Source organism: Peromyscus eremicus, chromosome X, assembly GCF_949786415.1.
Source record: "Peromyscus eremicus chromosome X, PerEre_H2_v1, whole genome shotgun sequence".
Lineage (NCBI taxonomy): Eukaryota > Metazoa > Chordata > Mammalia > Rodentia > Cricetidae > Peromyscus > Peromyscus eremicus.
The window spans coordinates 36,098,727-36,119,611 of record NC_081439.1 but is presented as its reverse complement, the minus strand read 5'-3'; the positions used below and the strand labels follow the sequence as shown (position 1 = coordinate 36,119,611).

Here is a 20,885-nt window from a genome sequence, read left to right as displayed (position 1 = left end):
ATTGTTGATCTCAGTGTTTGTGCTACTGGTATTCTATTTAGGAAGTTGTCTCCTGTGCCAATACATTCGAGGCTCTTTCCCATTTTCTCTTCTATCAGGTTCAGTGTACCTGGATGTATATTGAGGTCTCTGATCCACTTGGACTTGAGTTTTGTACATTGTGATAGCTATGGATCTATGTGAATTCTATATTTTTCAACATTCAGTTATGCCAGTACCATTTGTTGAATATGCTTTCATTTTTTACATTGAAAAATTTTGGCTTCTTCATCAAAAATCAGTTGTCCACAGGTGTGTGGATTTAAGTCAGGGTCTTTGATTTGATTCCATTAATCTACCTGTCTGTTTTTATGCCAATACCATGCTGTTTTTATTACTATAGCTCTATAGTAGAGCTTGAAGTCAGGGACAGTGATACCTCTGGACATTCCTTTATTGTACAAGATTATTTTAGTTATTCTTGGGTTTTGTTTTTTATATGAAGATGTGTATTGTTCTTTCAAAGTTTGTAAAGAATTGTGTTGGAATTTTGATTGGGATTGCATTGAATCTATAGATTGTTTTTGGTAAGATGGCCATTTTTATTACCTTAGTCCTACTGATCCATGAGCATGGGAGATCTTTCCATCTTCTGGTATTATGTTTGTCCTTTCTTATTTCAATATTGAGTTTATGATTTTTACTATTTCATGGTTATTGTCTTGTTTTTCATGTAATTCATTGCTAATAAATTTTATAAAATGAAAATTTGTAAATATGGAAACCAACATATCTTAGAATTGTTTGAAATGGAATTTTACTTTTTGACTAGGAGTATAAAACAGAAACATTAATTTTTTTGTTATTTCATTTTGGAAAATATACTACTAAATAGTGTTCACATTCTGTTTATTAATATTTTATCAATATCTTTACTTTTAAAGTATTGCGAGCACCATTGAAATTATCCAGTACTGAATTTGTCTTCAAAATCCCATTATATGAACTTCAGCATAGTAAGGAGATCACAAGAATTCAGGTATATAGATAATTAATACACTTCATAATTCATAATTATTTTGTAATTTTTTTAGTTTTCATTTACTGAATTGATTATTTGAAAGAGTGACCTATTGCCTATTATTGTAATTTTCAGATGTACTTTTTTGGGGGGTATGATATGTGTCAGTACCATGTGCTTGAATGTGTGAGTTTATAGCTGCTTGAGCCTAGCAAGTTGGCCCATGGTCTTTTGGGGATTTTCCTGTCATACTTCCTATCTCACTGTAGGAGCACAGGATTATAGATAAGCATGATGACATCTGGCCATTTGTTAGGTTCTGGACATTTCAAGTCATATTACCTTGTTTGCTGTACAAACACTTTACCCTTTGAACCATCTTCTGAGCTCCCCTTAAAGTAACTTCTTAAATTTTATTTCTGTATCTATCAGTTCATGATGTGTCTATGTGGGCATGCATGTCATGGCATGTGTGTGGGGTCAGAGGATAACTTTTTAGAACTGGTTCTCTTTTCCCTTACTGAATTCTGGGGGTTGAATTAGGTCACTAGGCTTGTGCTGCAAGTGACTTTACCGACTCAGCCTCCTCATTGGTACTCAGAAATTTTCTTTTTAATTCAAGCATACATATAATGACTTACTTTATCTACATACATAGATATATAATTTGAATTATTGTCAAATATATTCCATATATATATATGACAAGAAGCAGTCTTAAATAGTAAAAAAAAATGCTGTTATATAATAAAGTAACTTATCCATCATTCTACTATTTTTTTTCTTACTGTGCATCACTGCATCTCCCAATTAGAACTATATCTAGAAGAAAAAAAGAAACGTTTAAGAAAGAACATCATATATATCTCTTTGGAAGTTTTATTCCTCTGACCTTTCATGTCTAGTGTATTATTATTCCTACAATCATTTCTGTTGAATATCTTTATCACTGGTGATAAAGTACATAAGGAAAATATTTAACATTGCTTTGATAAAAATAGAATGTATGAAATTAAGAGATGTGGATTAATAAAACACCTCTGCTGAAATTAAAATAGATATTTTAGATGAAGAGTATAAAAATACAGTAAAATTTCTTTTAATAAACCATATATATATATATATATATATATACACACACACACACACACACACACACACACATACACACACAAATCTCATGTGGAACTGAGTGTGGGGCGTTTACCCAACCACCCCCACAGTTCCCCAGAGTTTTCTTGAGTGCGAGCAGCAGGAAATATTAGATAGAAGGATTTATTGCGGAGAATATCGCGGAGATAAACAGATAGAAAATAAAGGATAGCCTCGAGAGGGCCTGGAACCTATTCCAACGGGCCCCGACTGTCTCTGCCCCAGGGTTTTTATAGAGACGCCAAGGGGTGGAGCAAGAGACCTCCTCCCCCAGCACAGCCAAGTGCAGACCATCCCAGACACCTGCACTTAGGCCCGTGGTCTAATCATCCTCTATTCAGACCTGCTGGGTAAAGCCACGAGGAACCCGAGAACGGGCTCCCACAGGTCCCCCTTTCTTAATATATAAAAAAAATAACTAATAATGGCTTACAGCAATCTCCATAGCTGTTACACCTCCCAATATGGGAGTAGAGGATGATATAGATGGCATTTCTCTTTTGAATTAGGTCCAAGGTGACTACAGCAGTCTTAGCTGCCTCAAGCCCTTTCTAAGCCAAAAACTCTTAAGGCAACTACAAACTTAAAGAATCCCTTAGCTTCATCATTACCATTAACAGGTTAACATAAACATTGCTATACATAGCCACAATTCTGTCTTACAACTCAAAGCAAACTCTTAACAGAACCATTTGAATTAGCATATATGGTGCTATATATAGTTAACAATTTTCTCCATCTTACAACTTTAACTCAATCATTTGAATTTTCTTGTTAACAGAACATAGGAAAAACTTCAATGTATTCACATCAAACTTAAATATTTCCTTAACTCCACAAAACCAGGGTGCATTAATATCAATAGGGTTCTGCAAACATAATTCAACCTCATAACTCCTCCTTTTCTTTATAATTTTTTAAAGAAAACCTCAAACCTAGTTAGAAGAAACTCATACAATTCCTACAAACCCATATTGAAAAGCAGTCTTCTCAATCTAACCATTAACACTTTGAAAACTTAGCAAAACATCCAAAAGCAGTTTCTTAATAAAACTCTTTATACTTTAAAAGTAGTCTTTTAGTATACCCTATTTGCATTTCTTACTAACAAAAACATGACATTAATCCACTCAAACAACTTTTGAAATTAGACTAAGGAATATTAACTCTCCACCTTTTCTTTATAATTTAAGCAAAATCTCAAGCCTGGTTAGAAAACCCAAACTTTTCCATTTAAACAGTTCTATTTGTAACACAAAACCAGTTCTGTAAGTAATTTCATTTTTACATAAACAGTTCCACAAAACAATTCATGAATCACCAATTAATAAAGCATATATGCATACACAAAACTGCATCTTGATTCTAGGTAGAAATAATAAATTTCTTCATTTAAACAGTTCCATTTTTAACCCAATTCCAGAAAACAGTTCTAGGTCATTACTATAAGTAAACTCAAAATTGTTCCATTGTAATGAAATCTCTACTATTCATTTCATTTCTTAAGTCCCAAAATTCAAATGATAAATTCTGGTACGAGCCTTCCAAATATGAAGAAATCCATAACCAAAATCTTTTTGTAGTTTTATCTCATTTTAAGTTCAAAAAGTTCAAACAAATAAATTCTAGTATCAGGCTTTCACTTCCAAATATGAAGAGATGGTTTTCAACCAAAACTTTTTGTCGTTAACAATTTTATTTCAAACAAGCGTCTCTGCAACTTTTGTTCTCACAGACAGACCTTTTTAGGTACAGTAGTAGTCTAAACCGCACTGTTTTTGATGTTAGCTCAGGTTTTTCTGTGTTGCGTTGATTTTCCATGAATCTCAGCTGCGGATGCCTTGTGCTAGTTCTGGCGTCCGCCGTTCTTAGCTTCTTAGTGGCTTCTGGAGCTTTTGAAAAACCACTCAGACTGCCTGCTTTGCAGTCTCCTAGGACACTAACTCTGTATCTCAGGTTTTTTCATCATATACATTAAGCATAGACTCACTTAGCATTTACACTTTTTCACAAACTCACATATAACCTTTTGCCTTGCAAAGCATTTAGACTCACATTCAACATCTACATTTTACAAACTCACATAACGTATTAACATCTACTTATTTATACTCCTTAAGGAAACTATAGAACTACTTTAGCAAATATATTTCTTATTACTTATATATTTCTTATATTCATTCCATCTTATTCTTATTTAAACTTACATTTACAGCTAACATCTTTTCTTACAAGCTTATCACTACATGTCTTAAGACTACCTTAGATACTTCTTGCAAGCTTATATTCTTAAAGGAACTCTATAGATCTATTTTACAAACTTATATAGGGCTACCATTAGCATATATTTAACTTAGCAAACACCTAAAGATTTTTTAACACAGATCTAACAAGAGAATTTTTATAAACTTACATATCTTATTTTCATCTTCTTCTATTTCTTACTCTTAATTATTATCACTATCTCTATTAAAAAGATTCTTAACTAGACAGGAAGTACGTACATCATTGCTAACGTTTAGAGTTTATAGTCAGCTTTGTTATAAAACACTGGGATTTAGTGAGTGTTGTTATAGAATTGTGATAGTTGTTGCTAGGGGACTGTAACCTTCCCAGGATGATGCCACACTCCAAAGTTGCCAGTTCTCTCAGCCGTTCCGGACCCAGCAGAGATGCACTGTCAGCGGTAGACGGTGTTTAACTAGAGTCTGTCCCTTCACCCAAATTCATAATAGTTCCCCTAAGTACTTCAATTCAGACAAACATTTCTATTATAGCAGTACTCTTGGTTTGCTCTACCGAAAAAACTTCATTTCATACTGAGGGTGAAATTACCATATTTAGCTGCTGTAAGGTCTTTGCCAAATACCGCACAGCTATTAGGTGATATAAAGTATTTTTCCAAAGGAGCTAGTAAAGCCAAAAGTGGCACAGCTCCGAACTCTATTTCCTCACTGTTTGCATCAACCAGTGACAAAACCTCAGAAACACTAATCGAGCCACTTTCATTCTGGTTCCTTTATAGGAACGTCATTGGAGCTGACTTTTTCCTTAGTTCCACGCTTCTTACCAGACGCTCCGGTAAACACCGAGCTTCATTCTCCTCTTGTGAAAAAACACAAACATGTCCTAGACCCCATATTAACACAGGACTAGTACCCTTCCACAATCCCGAGCAGGGATCTTTCTATTTCTCATTACCCTCAGCTAAAGGACCAGGAAGATTGGCGTGAGCTCTAATATGGCCCACAAAGCATGGCAGCTTGCTTTTGTGGAATAGCATCTTGGAATTGTTGAAACATTTTGACTGGATTGTTGTTAGTTCCAGTGTTTTAACCAAAACTGTTACTATTCAAAGGAGTCAAGAACATAAATGTTCTTTCATGAAACATATCCTTCATTAGCTTACTTTGAGAAAAAGCATTTCCAGGATTTAGTATTTTCATTTCATTAGCTTTAACTCCTGATGTTATTAGCAGCTGTGATATTTAGCATTGATTTCTTATAAGGAACTTTCAGGTGAAGCAACTCTTGCAAGACAGCTTTTCTGAAGTTTGTTTCCCATCTATAAAGCAGTCATTTTTTTGAATGCCTGTTTCTTATCCCCTTAATTAGATTTGCAAAGGAATCACTCATTGCAGGTTCTTTGTTCAAGAGGTAAATAACTTTTAATTTCACATAAGTTTTTTCATATCTAAGACAACGTTCAGTGTATAAACTGCTCTCCCTTGTTTTAAGGATTTTAAAGTGGCTTGTTTGCTCTTATAGGTAGCTTTCTGTCATCCAACTACCGTAAAAACTTTGCACAGCTATTAGGGTAAATAAGGCATTTTACCAACCCACAAACCGCGAAGTGCCTAGTTGCATATCCTTTCAATGTTTTATTGGAACTGACACTTAAAACTCTTAGATGATTTTCCTCCTTATTCTTTTAAAAGGTGTATTTTAAAGTTTACCATGAACATATTTTCGAGCTGACAAAAGTGTTTCAGGGCAATGTCGCCATCTTTAGCAGAAAAACTACCTTTCCCAGAATGCATTTCCCTTATATCAGTCCATAATAGTATCAGTCCCTTAAATCAGTCCTTTATATCATTTCCCTTATATCAGTCATTTCCCATAGTTCTTTTTGGGTCTGAGAGTCAACTTTTAAGTTCTTTTTTACCAGACTTGCTTACAAATTCTTGCCCGGGAGGTTTGAACAAAGTTTTTTGCTTTTGCAACGGGAGATTTGAACAGGCATTTTACATTTTCAATTATGGGACATTGGGAGGTTTCTGGTCTCTCCTCAGCTGGCTTTAACAGGTGTCTCTCCTTTAATTGACACTGGCCCCCAAATCAGAACTGCACCTGCCTCGTTAGCGCGCATTGAGGTGGGCAATTTCTGATAGCAACTTTCCTCGGGGCTTGTGTTTGTCTTAGCCAGTCAGTGAAAAACATTCACAACACAGTTTTTTCATAGCTCTTTCAGAGAGATTTTCTCCCACTGATCTCTCTCATTTTGCTTGTTCCTTCCTTCCCCAGATGCAGAGCTTCAAGTTTCTGCGCCTCTGTACCTCTGCTAGCTGCCCTTGGAAGTAGGGGCTTTTTTTTCTCCCCCCGAATCTGCCTCAAATTCTAGCAGCTTTTTCAGGTCATATTTTTCTGGGGAGGAATCGGTCCCTTCTGTTTCTGCAGAGTCTTTCTCCCAGACAGTTCCCAGTTTGGTCTCAGTTTATCCCCTCTACCCCAGAAACAGTTTCCGACACTACAGTGGCGGCTTTCCCTGTTACTGAAGGTAGGAGTTTTTTGTCTGTTTCTGTTTTAAGGGTCTGTGTGGTTTGCGCACAGACTGAAAATCTAACAAAGGAGGTTTTTACCATTTCTAAACTCCCATTAAGACAGGCATTTTGTTTCATTAGGCCTTCACCTGGCCCAGTTCCCCAGTGGGTTGTGTTTGCTTGTCTGGGTGCTCAAGGACAGAGCTTATGCCAGAGGCAATCACCCCTTAGGGCTACACTCCCTCATCTCATTGGAGTCAGTTGAAACAAAGCTTTTCTCAAAGAGGTGCTTTCTCTGACAGAAAAGAAAGCTGTACTAGTTCTGTTCTGCCCTGGCTGGGCTCTTTCCCCAGACAGCATTCTGACTCAGCAGCACAACTGCTTCAGACACAGTTCAGCTTTACTGTTTTCCCAGAAAGGTCCTTACTCTGATAGGAAAGCTTTTTCTCAGATTTCTTTTTTGCAGCTGTGGACCTATCAAATGAGACTTGTAGGAAAGTGGACAACTGTGCTGTTCCCACTGGCTTTAGCTTTGTTCATTGGCAATCTTCCCCTGGGTCCTGCACCTTCCTGCCTCAGCTCTGTGCTTCAGGAAGTTTACCACTGCAGGAACCCTAGTATCCCCGAAATGCACTCCAACTCAGAGACGCTGGCCAGTCGCCTCTGGGTTTTTGCTCAGAAGCGAGGATACAATGCTAACAGTTTGCATTGCTTCAGGGGATCTTTGCATTAGGACCATTAGGAGCACCTTTTCATTCTGAAATGCTCAACTTAGAAACAAAACCCTTGATGCCTCAGCTCGGTTGTAACTGAAAAGCTTGGCTTTTTTGCTTTTCTCAGGTAAAGTTTCTGGCCCTTTTGGGCTCTCTGTAGCTCTTTACCCACACTCTCCCAAGCATTTCCCTCAGGGTACTCTGACCCACTGTCTTTTACTAGCTTGAAGAGACAGAGCTAAGAAGAGGTTTTTAGGAACTTGTCCCTGCCTCCTGCATTGCAGGGAGGATTTTTAAAGCTTGAAAGAGAACTTAGAGGTTTTGCTGTCTTAAGTTTGTTGTTTTCCCTTTGAGCTAATCACAGGTGGTCCCCATATTAATATCTTCAGGTGATTCTAATTTTTGTCCTTCTGAGAGAAAGTTAAAGGCTTTAGTTTTTAAGTTTAAGAGAGCTTTTGAGAAAGATTAAGGCTTTTTAGAGAGTTCCCAAGTTTTCCAAGAAAAGCTTTTAAGTTTAAGAGAAAGATTTTTTTCCCCAGGAGAAAGACCAACTTTTCCCAAAACTTCGCAACTTTCTTACACCCCCATTTTTGCCTCAGGGAGAAGTTACTTTCTCCTGCCACTTGGACTTAGCATTTCAGCTGTCCCCAGGACAAAAGCTTCCATAGGAAACTTTCTTCCCCATAAGCTCGAAGAAGAGCTTTTTTACTACCCAAATAGCCCAAAGAAAGATTTTTTCCCCCAGTTTGCATTCAGAGCCCCCAAAGTTAGAAAATTGAAGAGTTTTTCTGTCTAGTTGCCTTACTTTTTTTTCCTACACAGCCTTACACTTCTAAGTTTTTCCTACACTATTTTACTACCCTATGCCTTATACTTATTTTTCACAGATAGAAATTGAGAAAGGGATAGAAGATAGAAAATTTTGACAGAAGAGAATTTCGCTGCAGCATCGGACATCCTTCCAGTCCGCTTTCCTTTTCTCTCGAGGATAAAACCCCTGCCTCTCAATATATATAAAAAATATATATTTTCCATAACACCGGCATGCCTCATCCACTGGCAGGGCTGAACTCAGCACTTTCGCCAAAAACTCTGTAATAAAACTATTATTTTCCTTTATCTTTAGTCCCTATTACTTTGTCTTTAGTCCCTGTTCATTTGTCTTTAGTCCCCCCTTTTTTTAGTCCCCCCTTTTTTTCTTTAGTCCCTTTTTTTTTTCTTTTTTCTTTAGTCCCTGTTCATGGCGCCATTCTGTGGGGCGTTTACCCAACCACCCCCACAGTTCCCCAGAGTTTTCTTGAGTGCGAGCAGCAGGAAATATTAGATAGAAGGATTTATTGCGGAGAATATCGCGGAGATAAACAGATAGAAAATAAAGGATAGCCTCGAGAGGGCCTGGAACCTATTCCAACGGGCCCCGACTGGCTCTGCCCCAGGGTTTTTATAGAGACACCAAGGGGTGGAGCAAAAGACCTCCTCCCCCAGCACAGCCAAGTGCAGACCATCCCAGACACCTGCACTTAGGCCTGTGGTCTAATCATCCTCTATGCGGACCTGCTGGGTAAAGCCACGAGGAACCCGAGAACGGGCTCCCACAACTGAGAAAATAACTTTAGTGACATGAAATGTATTGTAGATTTGAAAATGCCTTTCTGATATGGGAGATTATTTTACATTATTGAACTTTCATTCAGTTATTTTGATATTTGAATCACTAGTTATTTCTTGGTTATAAGTAAGGTATTGGCCAGAGCCATAGTCCTTTCTGAAACTTTAGGGAAAGCCCCTAGCATTGCCTTCTTCAGCATTTAGAGGACAGTCACATTTCTTCCCTGTGGGTCTAGTGGGGAAATGTTACAGTGGGAACATTTGACATCACCTGAGGAGCATATGTAGCATCACAGTGACTCATTGGAACTGCTGGGTTTATGACTGTTCTCCAGTTTCTGTGTTCTCCACTGTACTTTGGCAGTGATGTGATCATCTTCAACGGATTAGGGAATTTAAAGAACACATTCACATATGTAGTTAGATTTTGTTTCTGTAAGAAAGAGTATTCTCTCTGTTTTAGTGTGTCAGTATGAACTAACAAATTTTCTTAGTATTTTTGCTGTCAATTATCAATAGAATTATTTAAGAGCCCTTTTAGGTTGCCTATTTGACATTTTAATATCGCCATAATCAAATACTCAGATCTTGTTTCTAACAACTAAATTTTATAATGCATTTATTAAATTTTAAAATTTTTTTCTTTTGTATATATATGAACAGGATCTTGTCTTACATAATATTTCAAAAAAAACTGTTCAGTGGTCTTTGGATATTGGCAAAAGTGTCAAACTTTTCAAAAGTGGCATATTCAAATTTACTGCACTGATAGGAAGTCTGAAACCAGAGGAAACATATACTATTTCAATACATTTCTGTCCAAGTAAGTATTTTTCTATTTGTTAAAAAATATTTTTAAATTTTTATTTTATGAGTATTAGTGTTTTGCCTGCATATATGTGTGTATAATATTCTTTGTGTATACCTGGGGCCTGCTGATGCTAGAAACAGGTGGTGGATCCTCAGGAACTAGAGGTACAGATGATTGTGAGCTGCCATGTAGGGGCTGGGAATAGAACCTGGGTCCTAACTGCTGAGCCATCTCTCCAGTGGCCCTCGCAGGCTTTCTTAATCTTCCAAGCTGGGAGCATTTCACTGAGAAAACCCCTTTCTCAGTAGTCCCTTAAGATCCTTCAGTTTGTGATATCATCTTCATGTTCTGTATACCAAAAGGTATTAGAAGATTTTATTAAAGCATTGGAAACAGCTGAAAAAAAGAAGTCCTGTTGTACTACTTCATGTGTTATTTATTTTATGTATTATGTATTTCCCCCATGTAGTAAACATTTCTTCCCAAGTGTACAATTATTTCTCCCACATGCAGTATACATTAAAAAGTTTTACTCCATCTCTAGACAAGGTATACTTGAAGATATATTGTTTTTTGTATTTTTTTTTAACAATAGTGCTTCATTTAGTCTTTAATTCTTCATCAAGCTGCATTGTTCCTGGTTTAACTACTCTGTTCCACTTAGCTTTAATATTATAGTACATTTTAATAGTAATGCTTACAATATATACATTTTGTATGTAAACTAATCTATAGCACCTTTTTTCTATAGGGGAGCCCATAACCTACCTAGCTGATGTTGCTATACGTTTAAATGATAATTTATTTGACTATAGAATATTAAGTCTGATTGGAGAGATACAATCACCAAAGATACTTTTTGATCCACCATTTATATGTTTCACTCCTGTTCCTTTGGAGATCACAGCTGGGGTGGATATCAGAATTTTACCACAGAACTATTTCAGGTAAATTCTTAATATGGATTTTCTACATCTTCTTTATGTGCAATTTTGTTTGTATCTATGTTATGTGAAAATTACATCCCATGCCTGACTTCTTGCTATAGTTTAGAAGAGCAATTAAAGCATTTCATTATACATTGACATTTTAAAAATACAAAATAGCCATAGTAGTGATTTATTTTCTTGATATTTTAAAAAATTCTGTCTTTGTGGAAGAGGAAATAAGTTTAAAATTCAGTATTAAAGAAATTAACACAAATTTTGTGACATAAAACATTCATTTGATATTTCAAACATTAATTTATTGTCTGAGTTTATATGGATCAGTAGTCTAGATTGGTTTAGCTGAATCTTTTGTTCAGTATATGAACACCAGAAAAATATATATTAGATGTAGAATCAAATTCTTGTGTTTCTTAATTCTCCTCCAGCGACGTAGGTTGTTGTCAGAATTAATTTCCATGTAATTATAAAACTAAGACAATAGTTATTGACAGGGGCCACATTAGGTCTCAGTATTTATCTTCAGATACAAGATCTGTGTTCATCTGTGCACTATGTGCTCCAAAATATATTAGCTATCAATTTTTCCTATTACCTCCAAGTCTGTTTATTACCAGAGAACACAATCTATAGGATACCAGCTCAGAAATGCTTTGAGACTTGGACTGTGAGCAAAGAGCAATGTACTGCTAATTTTTATGTATACTCAAAGGGTTAAGAAGAAAGAAATGTATATTCTTTTATTGTAAGATACAGTGTTTTGTACATATTAAATTAATAAAGCTCATTAAATGTGTTTTTTAAATGCCTTTTTCTGGACCCATAAATACTTCAGGTATGTAATGAGGTAGTTTACTGTGTGGAAGGGATAGTAAAAATTTTCCTTTTAATTCACTTTAAGATTCATGTATTTTAATTGCAAATATAATTTAGAATTTAAATAGCTTACAAGTGATTATAACTCATAGTTATTTGATAATTTTTATATCTTGTGAGTATTTTTATTTCTTAAAGTTTATTATATTTGCAATTAATATTACATCTCACCTTGATTTTGGTTGTGATCACTACAAATAAATCTTTGATAAAATTCAGAGAAATAGAAATGCTGAGTATAGTAGTACATGGATGTAATCTCAGAACATAGGAGGCTGATAAAGGAGGATATTTAGTTGGAGGTCAGTATAGAGTACATAGAGAAATCTCTTGAAAAAAATAATCACATAACACAACAGAAATGTTTACAAAATTAATAAATAGCTATACTATGTAGCAGGAATCTTAAAGGGGCTTATTAATAAAATCAAACTCGGAACCAGTTATTGGGGTGAATGCTGGAAAATCAGAGAAGCAGAACAAGCCACAGCCACCTCACCTTGCCAATTCCTCAGCTGATACTGTTTCCTTAGACTAGAAGCCTCTGTGTCCTCATGCAAATGGATCTCAGCTGAACTGCTACTCACAGCCTGAAAGCTTAACCAGCCAAAAGCTTCTAGTTTCTGGTCTTCATGCCTTATATATCTTTCTGCTTTCTGCCATCACTCCCTAGGATTAAAAGGCTCACTTCTTGGGATTAAAGGTGTGTGTCACCATGCCTGGCTGTTTCCAGTGTGGCCTTGAACTCACAGAGATCCAAACCTCCAGAAGGCTAGGTTTAAAGGTGTGCCACCATTTTCTAGCCTCTGTATCTAGTGGCTGTTCTGTTCTCTGATCCCAGATAAGTTTATTAGGGTGCACAATATTTTGGGGACCACAATACCACCACAATACTACATGAAAGGATTAAAAATAGAATGTCAGTATAGTAAATATATAATTAGCTTTGTAAAAATAAATAATAAAATACCAAAGGCTCCACTAAAAATATTATGTAAAACTTAAGAACTCAGGTAAACTAGTCATGGTGTCAATCAGTCTTATTACTAGATTAGATAATGTTGTGTAAAGCGTGGCATTGGCATATCTCACAGCCCAAGAATCCCACTCTATAGCCATACCAGGCATTAAGGTTCTTCTATCTCAATTATAGGAGAAGGAAAATTGAGCTACAGATTACGAACACTCAGTCAAAATTGTAGTGGGACTCTTCCTTCAAGAACAGATATGTAGAAGCAGGTGTGTGAATGCATGCCTTTAATCCTAGCACTCAGCATTTGAGAGGTAGAGACAGGCAGGACTCTGGGAGTTCCACTTTAGTCTTGTCCTCCTAATTAAGTTCTAAGCTAGCCAGAGCTACATGGTGAGGATTCTCTGTTGGCTTGGAGCTCACTGTGTGTCCCCAGTTGGTCCTGAACTGAGAGACCAGCCTACTCATCAGTCAGACAGAGGACACCACATGCCCAGCCATTTTTTTTATCCCTAGTACCCCTTGCGTTGGCTGTAATGTGCAGTGAGCTATCAACATTGTTCTATACATTATATGATAATATGTACAGGTTTCCACTAGTAACTGTACCAGGAGTGAGGCAGGTGAGTCATAGGCATGTACACTCAATGCTTTCTACAATATTTGTGTCATTTAAAACGCCACTCAAAGTAAATAGCTCCATAGCCTATTTTCATCTCTGTGTGTCAGTCATTGAATTATTAAAATAGGTACTATAATGGTGGATTTTTAAGCTTTACTTCAAATAGTTTTGTTTTAGTTGTTTGGAGAATGATATGTTTAACATTGTCTATTGAATTGATCCTTTTGTTATTACTAAAATGAACCAGATTATTTTTGATTACTAGAAAGGTCTAGTAAATCTTTCTTTGTATCTTTAAATTGATGTTTTGTGTGTGTTCCTTGTCAGCAATATAACACACACATACACATATGCACAAACACACATTTATAAAACATATATGTGTGTATATAACATATATGTGAGATATAAATACACACACACATACATACACACACGCATGTACATATGTGTGCAGGTGCCTTCAGAAACCAGAATGGTGTGTAAGATGCTCCGGAGCAGGCGTTGCAGGTTGTAAGCCGCCTGATATGGGTTTTGAGAAATTAGGTCTGGTCTTCTTCAAGAGCATCTATTGCTTTTAACTGCTGAGCCATCTCTACAACTCCCCCCACCATATTTGTTGTTTGAATGCAATAATGTTTGGGAGAGTGAGAAACTGGAGGATGGAGGAAAATATTCATCACAGCTTTCAATGTGTAGCAGAGTATATATGGTAATGCTCTAGTAGTACATCTTCACTTTTGTCCTCAGGGTGGGTCTTGACTGTCTCAATAATACATCCTAGAAATACAATCTTACTTGTGTATTGTAAGCTATGCTTAACATTATTCATAGTAATGTTTTCAGTATAGCAAAATGTGGAAATTATACAAGCTTCTTGTGACAGGTGAAGGCATAAATGACTAGTTATTTATTTGGACATGAGTTATGGTTATAAATAAACTTCAGCTAGTAAGACAATGGTATTTGGAATATCAGAAACAAAATATTGTTTTTTTTTTAAGTCTAGGAAGACTGTATACATGGATTATCCTACCAAAAATGATATACTAACACTGTTGGTGAAATATCCAAATTGAGAAAGGCAATGCCATATTTAATTCCTGTGTTTGATGAGGAAGTTATCATGGATGATGCCACAGGGCTTGCACTAAGTGTTATTCAGCTTGGGAAGGCCTTAGTGCTGGAAGAATTAACATACCTGGGCAATTTGCAGTTTTGTCAAGATTACATTTTATAAGCAGACATTAACTTCTGTTAGTTTATAGATAAAGTAAATTGGAATTTATTTTGCTACAAAGTATTCCTATTAGGAAACTGTCTTAATATAAGAATTAATCTTTTAACCTTTTAACTCTTTAATTAATATATGGTGATAGCAGTATAAAAACTACTTGAATTCAAATTATGTCATGATGATTCTGTGAAAGGATTTGAAGAGATGATGACACTTGGATTCCTTGCTATATACATATAGTGAAATTAGTAGCATAAATGACACATTCAGTGACAGTCAGTTATAACTAAATTGTTTTCTACTGGACTTATGAGTTAATTTTACGTATTTTGTCTAGTATAACATATAGATATAATTAATTCAGATGTAGATCATCTTTCCTTTTTTTATTAGGTGAGTGATGTTCACACTGATTATAAATAATAAGAGAATATTATTCCCATTTAATAATACTTATTCGCTATATGTTTTCATATGTATAATAAAATAAAAGAAGCTAATGTCTCAAAGTTTATTGGCAACAGTATTATAAGTAGCATATCGGTTTTAAAGTGATAACTATATATATTTTTGATTAGTTAGATAAATTTTATATATGAAATAAACATTTGTCATACTAAATATCTTTTAAAAGTTTTATAAAACAAACATTTAGCATTCTAAATGTTAAAATAATGTAATGATTAAAATTAATTTGTGGCATTTGTCTGGAGATGCTTATTAGTATCCAAATTTTTAATTTCTTTATGTATATAATCTATCAATATTATTTGATGTATATATATTAACTTTATAAATATAACTGATCATTTTGGATACATCTTCATTAGGATATGTTTGAGAGAAATAATTTTATGTAATGGTTATATTTAAAAACATTACCTTTATTTAGATATTTTACCTCTCTCTTAATCCTTACAGAACAAAGGGAATAGACAAGGAGACATGATACAAATATATGTTTAAATATTTCACATACTATTGCGTATAGTTGCTTTTGGAGAAAATAAATACACATTCAATTCAAATGAGTTGGTGATATTTTGAGGAAAATATATTTCAATTTTTTATTTTAAACAGTAATTCAACTCTACAGTTCAAGATTCCCACTGCAAAACTTCTTGACGATGATGAGATTCAGCCACTTACTGTGACATTTCCAAAAGGAAGAGTTATCACAGGCTCTAATACTGGAATTAATGATGAGCTACCATGTCATCTTAGTTTCAGTTCGACTAAACCTGTTTCATTTTTTGCCAATCTTCTCTTTTGTGATGACAGAGATAACTGGTAAGATATTTAAATGTGGATGCTTTTGTACTTGACATTGAAGAATACTAGTTTTATATTCTATACTTTTGTAAACTGGGAAAAGGAATGGCATCTACTACAGTGATTTTGGACATAAAATTTTTAATGTTCCAAATACGAGTTTGCTTTAATGAAAAATAGCAAAATAGTGAATTATATGCATTATTATGCATATAATGCATTATATGAATTATATGCATTATAACTGCTATAACTTAGTTAACTTGATTTCTCAGACTCATTTTTTCATATGTAAATAGAAAGGTGATGTGGGCAAATGTTTTACAACCAGTAAAGTAGAGCAAGAAGTGTGGAGGTACAAACAGATTCTCTTTGATAGTTTTAGTGGTTTGGCTTGGTGGATTGTAGTACAACAGAGCCCAGAAGAAAGCTCGAAGGACAACAGTGGCATGGTACAGGTATTTTTGTTATACACAGACATTTATTGAGCGCAGCTATGTTGTATATATATGACAAAGTAGAAGAAAAGTATAAGAAGATAATTTTATTTCTTTCCTACTATATTTTTGCATCTATTTCATCTCTTTCTCTTTTCCCATTTATTTCCAACACCTGCTTTCTCAAACACATACATTCAAATATACAAAATACACACACATACATACACACAAAAACAATTGTTTAGTGTGTAGTAGATATATTCATTAGAGCCTACCCAGTGAGAAGGATGGGAGCTGGGGGGATGGCTCTCTTGATAAAGCACCCCTGTCTGCATCAGTAATTCTAGGACTGAGGAAGTGACCTCTAGGTTCAAAGAGAGATCGTGTCTCACAAAAGAAGTGGAAATTGATTGAGAAAAAAAATTTAAGTTTCTACCTTCATATGTATCACACTGTGCATCTCTCTCTCTCTCTCTCTCTCTCTCTCTCTCTCTCTCTCTCTCTCATACACACGTGGACAGGGTTGTTTTTAATAGATGTATTATTAGTATGCCCAGATGCAAATTATTTACATTATGGTTTAAATAAATTGACTGTTATGTTTTGATGAAAGAATCTGTGTGACAAATTCAATCAACACCTACGTGTTGATGATTCGTACTTAAAATAAAGCTAATATAAATGAGTACTTATAAAATACTATATAAGTTTAATAGTTTAATTAATAGTGTTGGCAAAGGACATCAAAGAAGTATATTGCATCAAAAACTAGCATCAAAGCAGCAAGTTCCCTTGTTTACTGAAACTATAAAGCTGAGGTGATATAGTGCTATAAAGATACCTTCTCATTATTTTTCTCAGGTTGGGGATATAGCTCAGTGGAGGAGTGATGTCTTACATATATAAGGACTTAAATTCAGATTCTAACAGTGGGCTGGAAGAGGAAAGAGGATGAGAGGAAGGAAGGCAAATTCTTTTGACAAGACGAGCTTCAAAAAAACGTAAATAAAGAATACTTAAAGAGGATCAGGTTAGGAAGACAGCCAGGGAAATTTATTCTCTCATCATGGAATGACTGGTGTAGAATCATCAAAAGCATGTGTTTCTCAAGTGAAATAAGCATGATTGTGGAATATTGGAGAAAGGTTTGCAGCAGTCACAGTGACAACAGCACAGTCTAAGGACTTTGTGACAAATGTAAGGATTTTTCCCTCATGAATGAAATGAGACATTGCATGATCTGAGTTTTCGATACAATGTAATAGCTATTACTTTTGAAAACTGAAACAGAAATAAAAAAGTGTGCTTCCAGCATATCTTATTCTCTTTATTCATGAAAATGATTCTTGCCTATCAAGTAGATCTTTGAGTATTCTACTGTGGGCCCATTTAATCTTTACTGATTGACAACTATTTTTCTGATTTTCTTCTGGCACTGATATGACAACCAACAATATCTATTTTATTAAAGAAATGTTATTTTATAGTCAGAGAATATTATAGTTTTAGTGATTTCAGTAATAGTGTCACTGCACATTTGTGATTGCCTGATGTTGGGAAAAATCAGTGTTCCTTAGCAGCCACAATCTCGTTGAAGTGTCTGCTCTATGAATTGTTTTGCACACTAATTCTGAGTGTTTTATTCGTTCGTCAATTCAAAAACTAATAGAAGTTTGTATTTTTCCTTATCAATTGTAATATACATTGTTTATTTAGCATTATGGCTGCTAAAATGCTGGGTGTGTAAGAGGACTTTAGCCTGTAATTTATCATAGCGGGAAATCATTGTTGTCTAGATCTATTGCCCATCATGACTTAGGAAGTTGTGTTAGACATAATGCTTGTATTTGCTCACCATTCTTGGGGAGTAGAAAACATTAGGAACAATGCTATGTTCTGGTATAATCACTTGTTCCTTATTACTTACTCAAGTCTGTGCAAACCTTCTTGTAATTACACCTTAATTCTATTTTGTTGATAGATCTGTTAAAATAAATTGCAGGATTATGTAAATTCTCTGTCAGCAATATTTTTGTATATTTGACATAGAACACCACTGAATTATAGTAAACTACAAACATAAAATGTTAAGTGATTTTAATTCATCATTCAATTGAAGCAGCAAAATATTGTTATAGAAAACTTCCATATAAATTGGCAGGACCCCCAAAACTTACAAGCTGATGCTTACCATCCCTTTACAGATTACTAACGTGATCTTTTTTAAATAACAGGTAGCAGAATAAAAATATTCATAGATGTGATTTCTCCACTCTCCTTTTACTTTTCAGTACACCTACACTGTTTGGAGCCAGCGAAAGATGGCTGACATGCCATTATCATGTTTAGCAGATTTCCGTTTAAAGGAAACTTTACTGTCCCATTCAATTTATCTTTTAACCTGCCTGATCGCTTGTCTTCATTAGACTCTGAGAAGGTTGCACATGCAGATGACTAGCACCTGGGGACCTCCTACTACAGCCACCTGTGTCCCTTTCATATTCCTAGTACATAGCCTGGATGTGTAGCCTCTGAACCATTTTTATTATGGTTGATTAATGAAGAAATTACCTCAGTAGAACTACAGAATTTGATTACATTATGTGCTTCATAGATAGAATATTGTTTAAAAGCAAAAGGAATGTACAATCATTCCAAAAATTCAGTCAGTGCTGACTTTTAAGAAAATACCATTAACAGTTGATTTCTTTCCCATCTAAACCCATAGGCATCATGTATTAAAAATGTGATATGTGCCAGGACTTTAATTGCAGTACTTGGGAGGCAGAGGCAGGGAGATCTCTGTGACAAGGCCAGCCTGGTCTAGTTCCAGGACAGCCAAGAGTACACAAAGAAACCAGGTGTTAAAAAAACAAAAAACAAACAAAAAAAAAATAGAGAAATGTGATATGCTTCCATATATTACTTTTAATTGTGCAAATAAATGGAGTCATATTTATACACAAGCATAAGGTTATATATATATGTGTGTGAATTATTTTTAGGATAATGTAGCATGTATATTGTGATATTTCCTCACATATTTTGTACAACAAAATTGAGTGGGAAGGCATTTTGGGATTTGTTGAACAGCTCTGTCACATTTATTGAATAAATCCAAGCTTTGTAACTTTATTACTGATTAAGATAATGCTGCCTGCTCTAAAGAGTGTTGTATCTCACAGCATTATATGTGATCTCTACTGTACATTAGAATTCTTAAAATTCTCTTGTCCCAGTGCTCAGCCTAAATAATATAGAAGTACTATCTATGGTAGGCACCCAATATTTGAGCAAATATATCATTGAACATGTGTGTAAATAAGATTATTTATTTATTATAATAATAAATTGTGTGACTTTGTGATAGACTTTGCTAGCAGTGATTGAATTTAAAAGCATTTTGAGTAGATTTGGTTATGCCACTTTAGAGACTTTAATCAAGGATATTTGCTTCTGGAATAAATTCTTCTGGAGCAAATACAGTTGTCATTTTTTTCCGTTTATCGAAGGTAGATATTTGAATACTGAATAACACATAAACTTGTAATGGTGATGTTGAATGTAGTAGCTTTCACAGTAAAATGCACTTTCAAAGGACTGGTCCACCATCTCTCTCTCTTTTCTCCTGTTTTTCCCTCTCTCCACTTTCTCTCTACCCCATCTCTTCTTACCTCTACCCTCTCCTCCTCCTTCTCCTCTCCTGTCTCTCTCTTCCCTCTCTTTTTTCCCTCCCTCCCCCACTCTCATTCCACTGCTTCATGTTGCTGCACTGGGTACTCAGGTTAGCCGGCTATCTGTCAGCCTGTCATGTCTTTTCCTCCCATTTTGCTTTTGCTGAGATTACAGCTCTCATCACATGAGCCTTTTTTTTTTTTAACCCTGGACTTCAGAATTTGAACTCAGGTTGGCATACTTGCACTGCTAGTACCTTTCTTTACTCAATTAGACATGTCCTGGGGCTCTCAATTCTTCTTGTGTACCTTCCCATCTATAGACAATATGTGTTTCTTTCCTAGGTGCCTTATGGCAAAAGATTTGAACAAAACCATCATACTAAGACTAAGTAGTTCCCACCTCTCTGTCCTTAGCTTTATGAATTTACAACATTATACTTGATATTTTTGTCAGACATAAAAGTTCCTATGCTGTTGGAAAGTCAAAAATATTGTAATTACTCAGCATTTATCTCAGAGATTGAACAAGAAGCTTCAACATTACTTTTCCTTAGGTATTAACAAGTGCAGTACTAGTAATATGAAAAGCAAGTTTACTTTATATTTTTATCTATAATAATATAAATGAATAAAGTGTCTCTGTTTCCATGCTATAGACCCTTTCTGATTTCTATACTATATGCTTCTGTGATGAATGCAACTAATTCCAAATTTTTGTTATTCCTTTTTTTTATCCTTTCAGACACTGATTTTTCTTTATTCCAAGTAACACCTAAAATCAAATATTATGGTCTTCAATC

The 20,885-nt window shown here is 35.0% G+C and overlaps 1 protein-coding gene across 1 annotated transcript in view; it reads left to right on the top strand.

Moving 5' to 3' along the window:
• The window catches only part of Cfap47 (cilia and flagella associated protein 47), a 264,376-nt gene that overhangs the window by 77,390 nt on the left and 166,101 nt on the right, over positions 1 to 20,885 (top strand). Inside the window, exons 23-26 of the mRNA XM_059250611.1 lie at positions 924 to 1,018; positions 9,897 to 10,056; positions 10,796 to 10,991; positions 15,777 to 15,986. Coding sequence (XP_059106594.1) covers positions 924 to 1,018; positions 9,897 to 10,056; positions 10,796 to 10,991; positions 15,777 to 15,986 — 661 coding nt within the window. The remainder of the gene's footprint in view (positions 1 to 923; positions 1,019 to 9,896; positions 10,057 to 10,795; positions 10,992 to 15,776; positions 15,987 to 20,885) is intronic.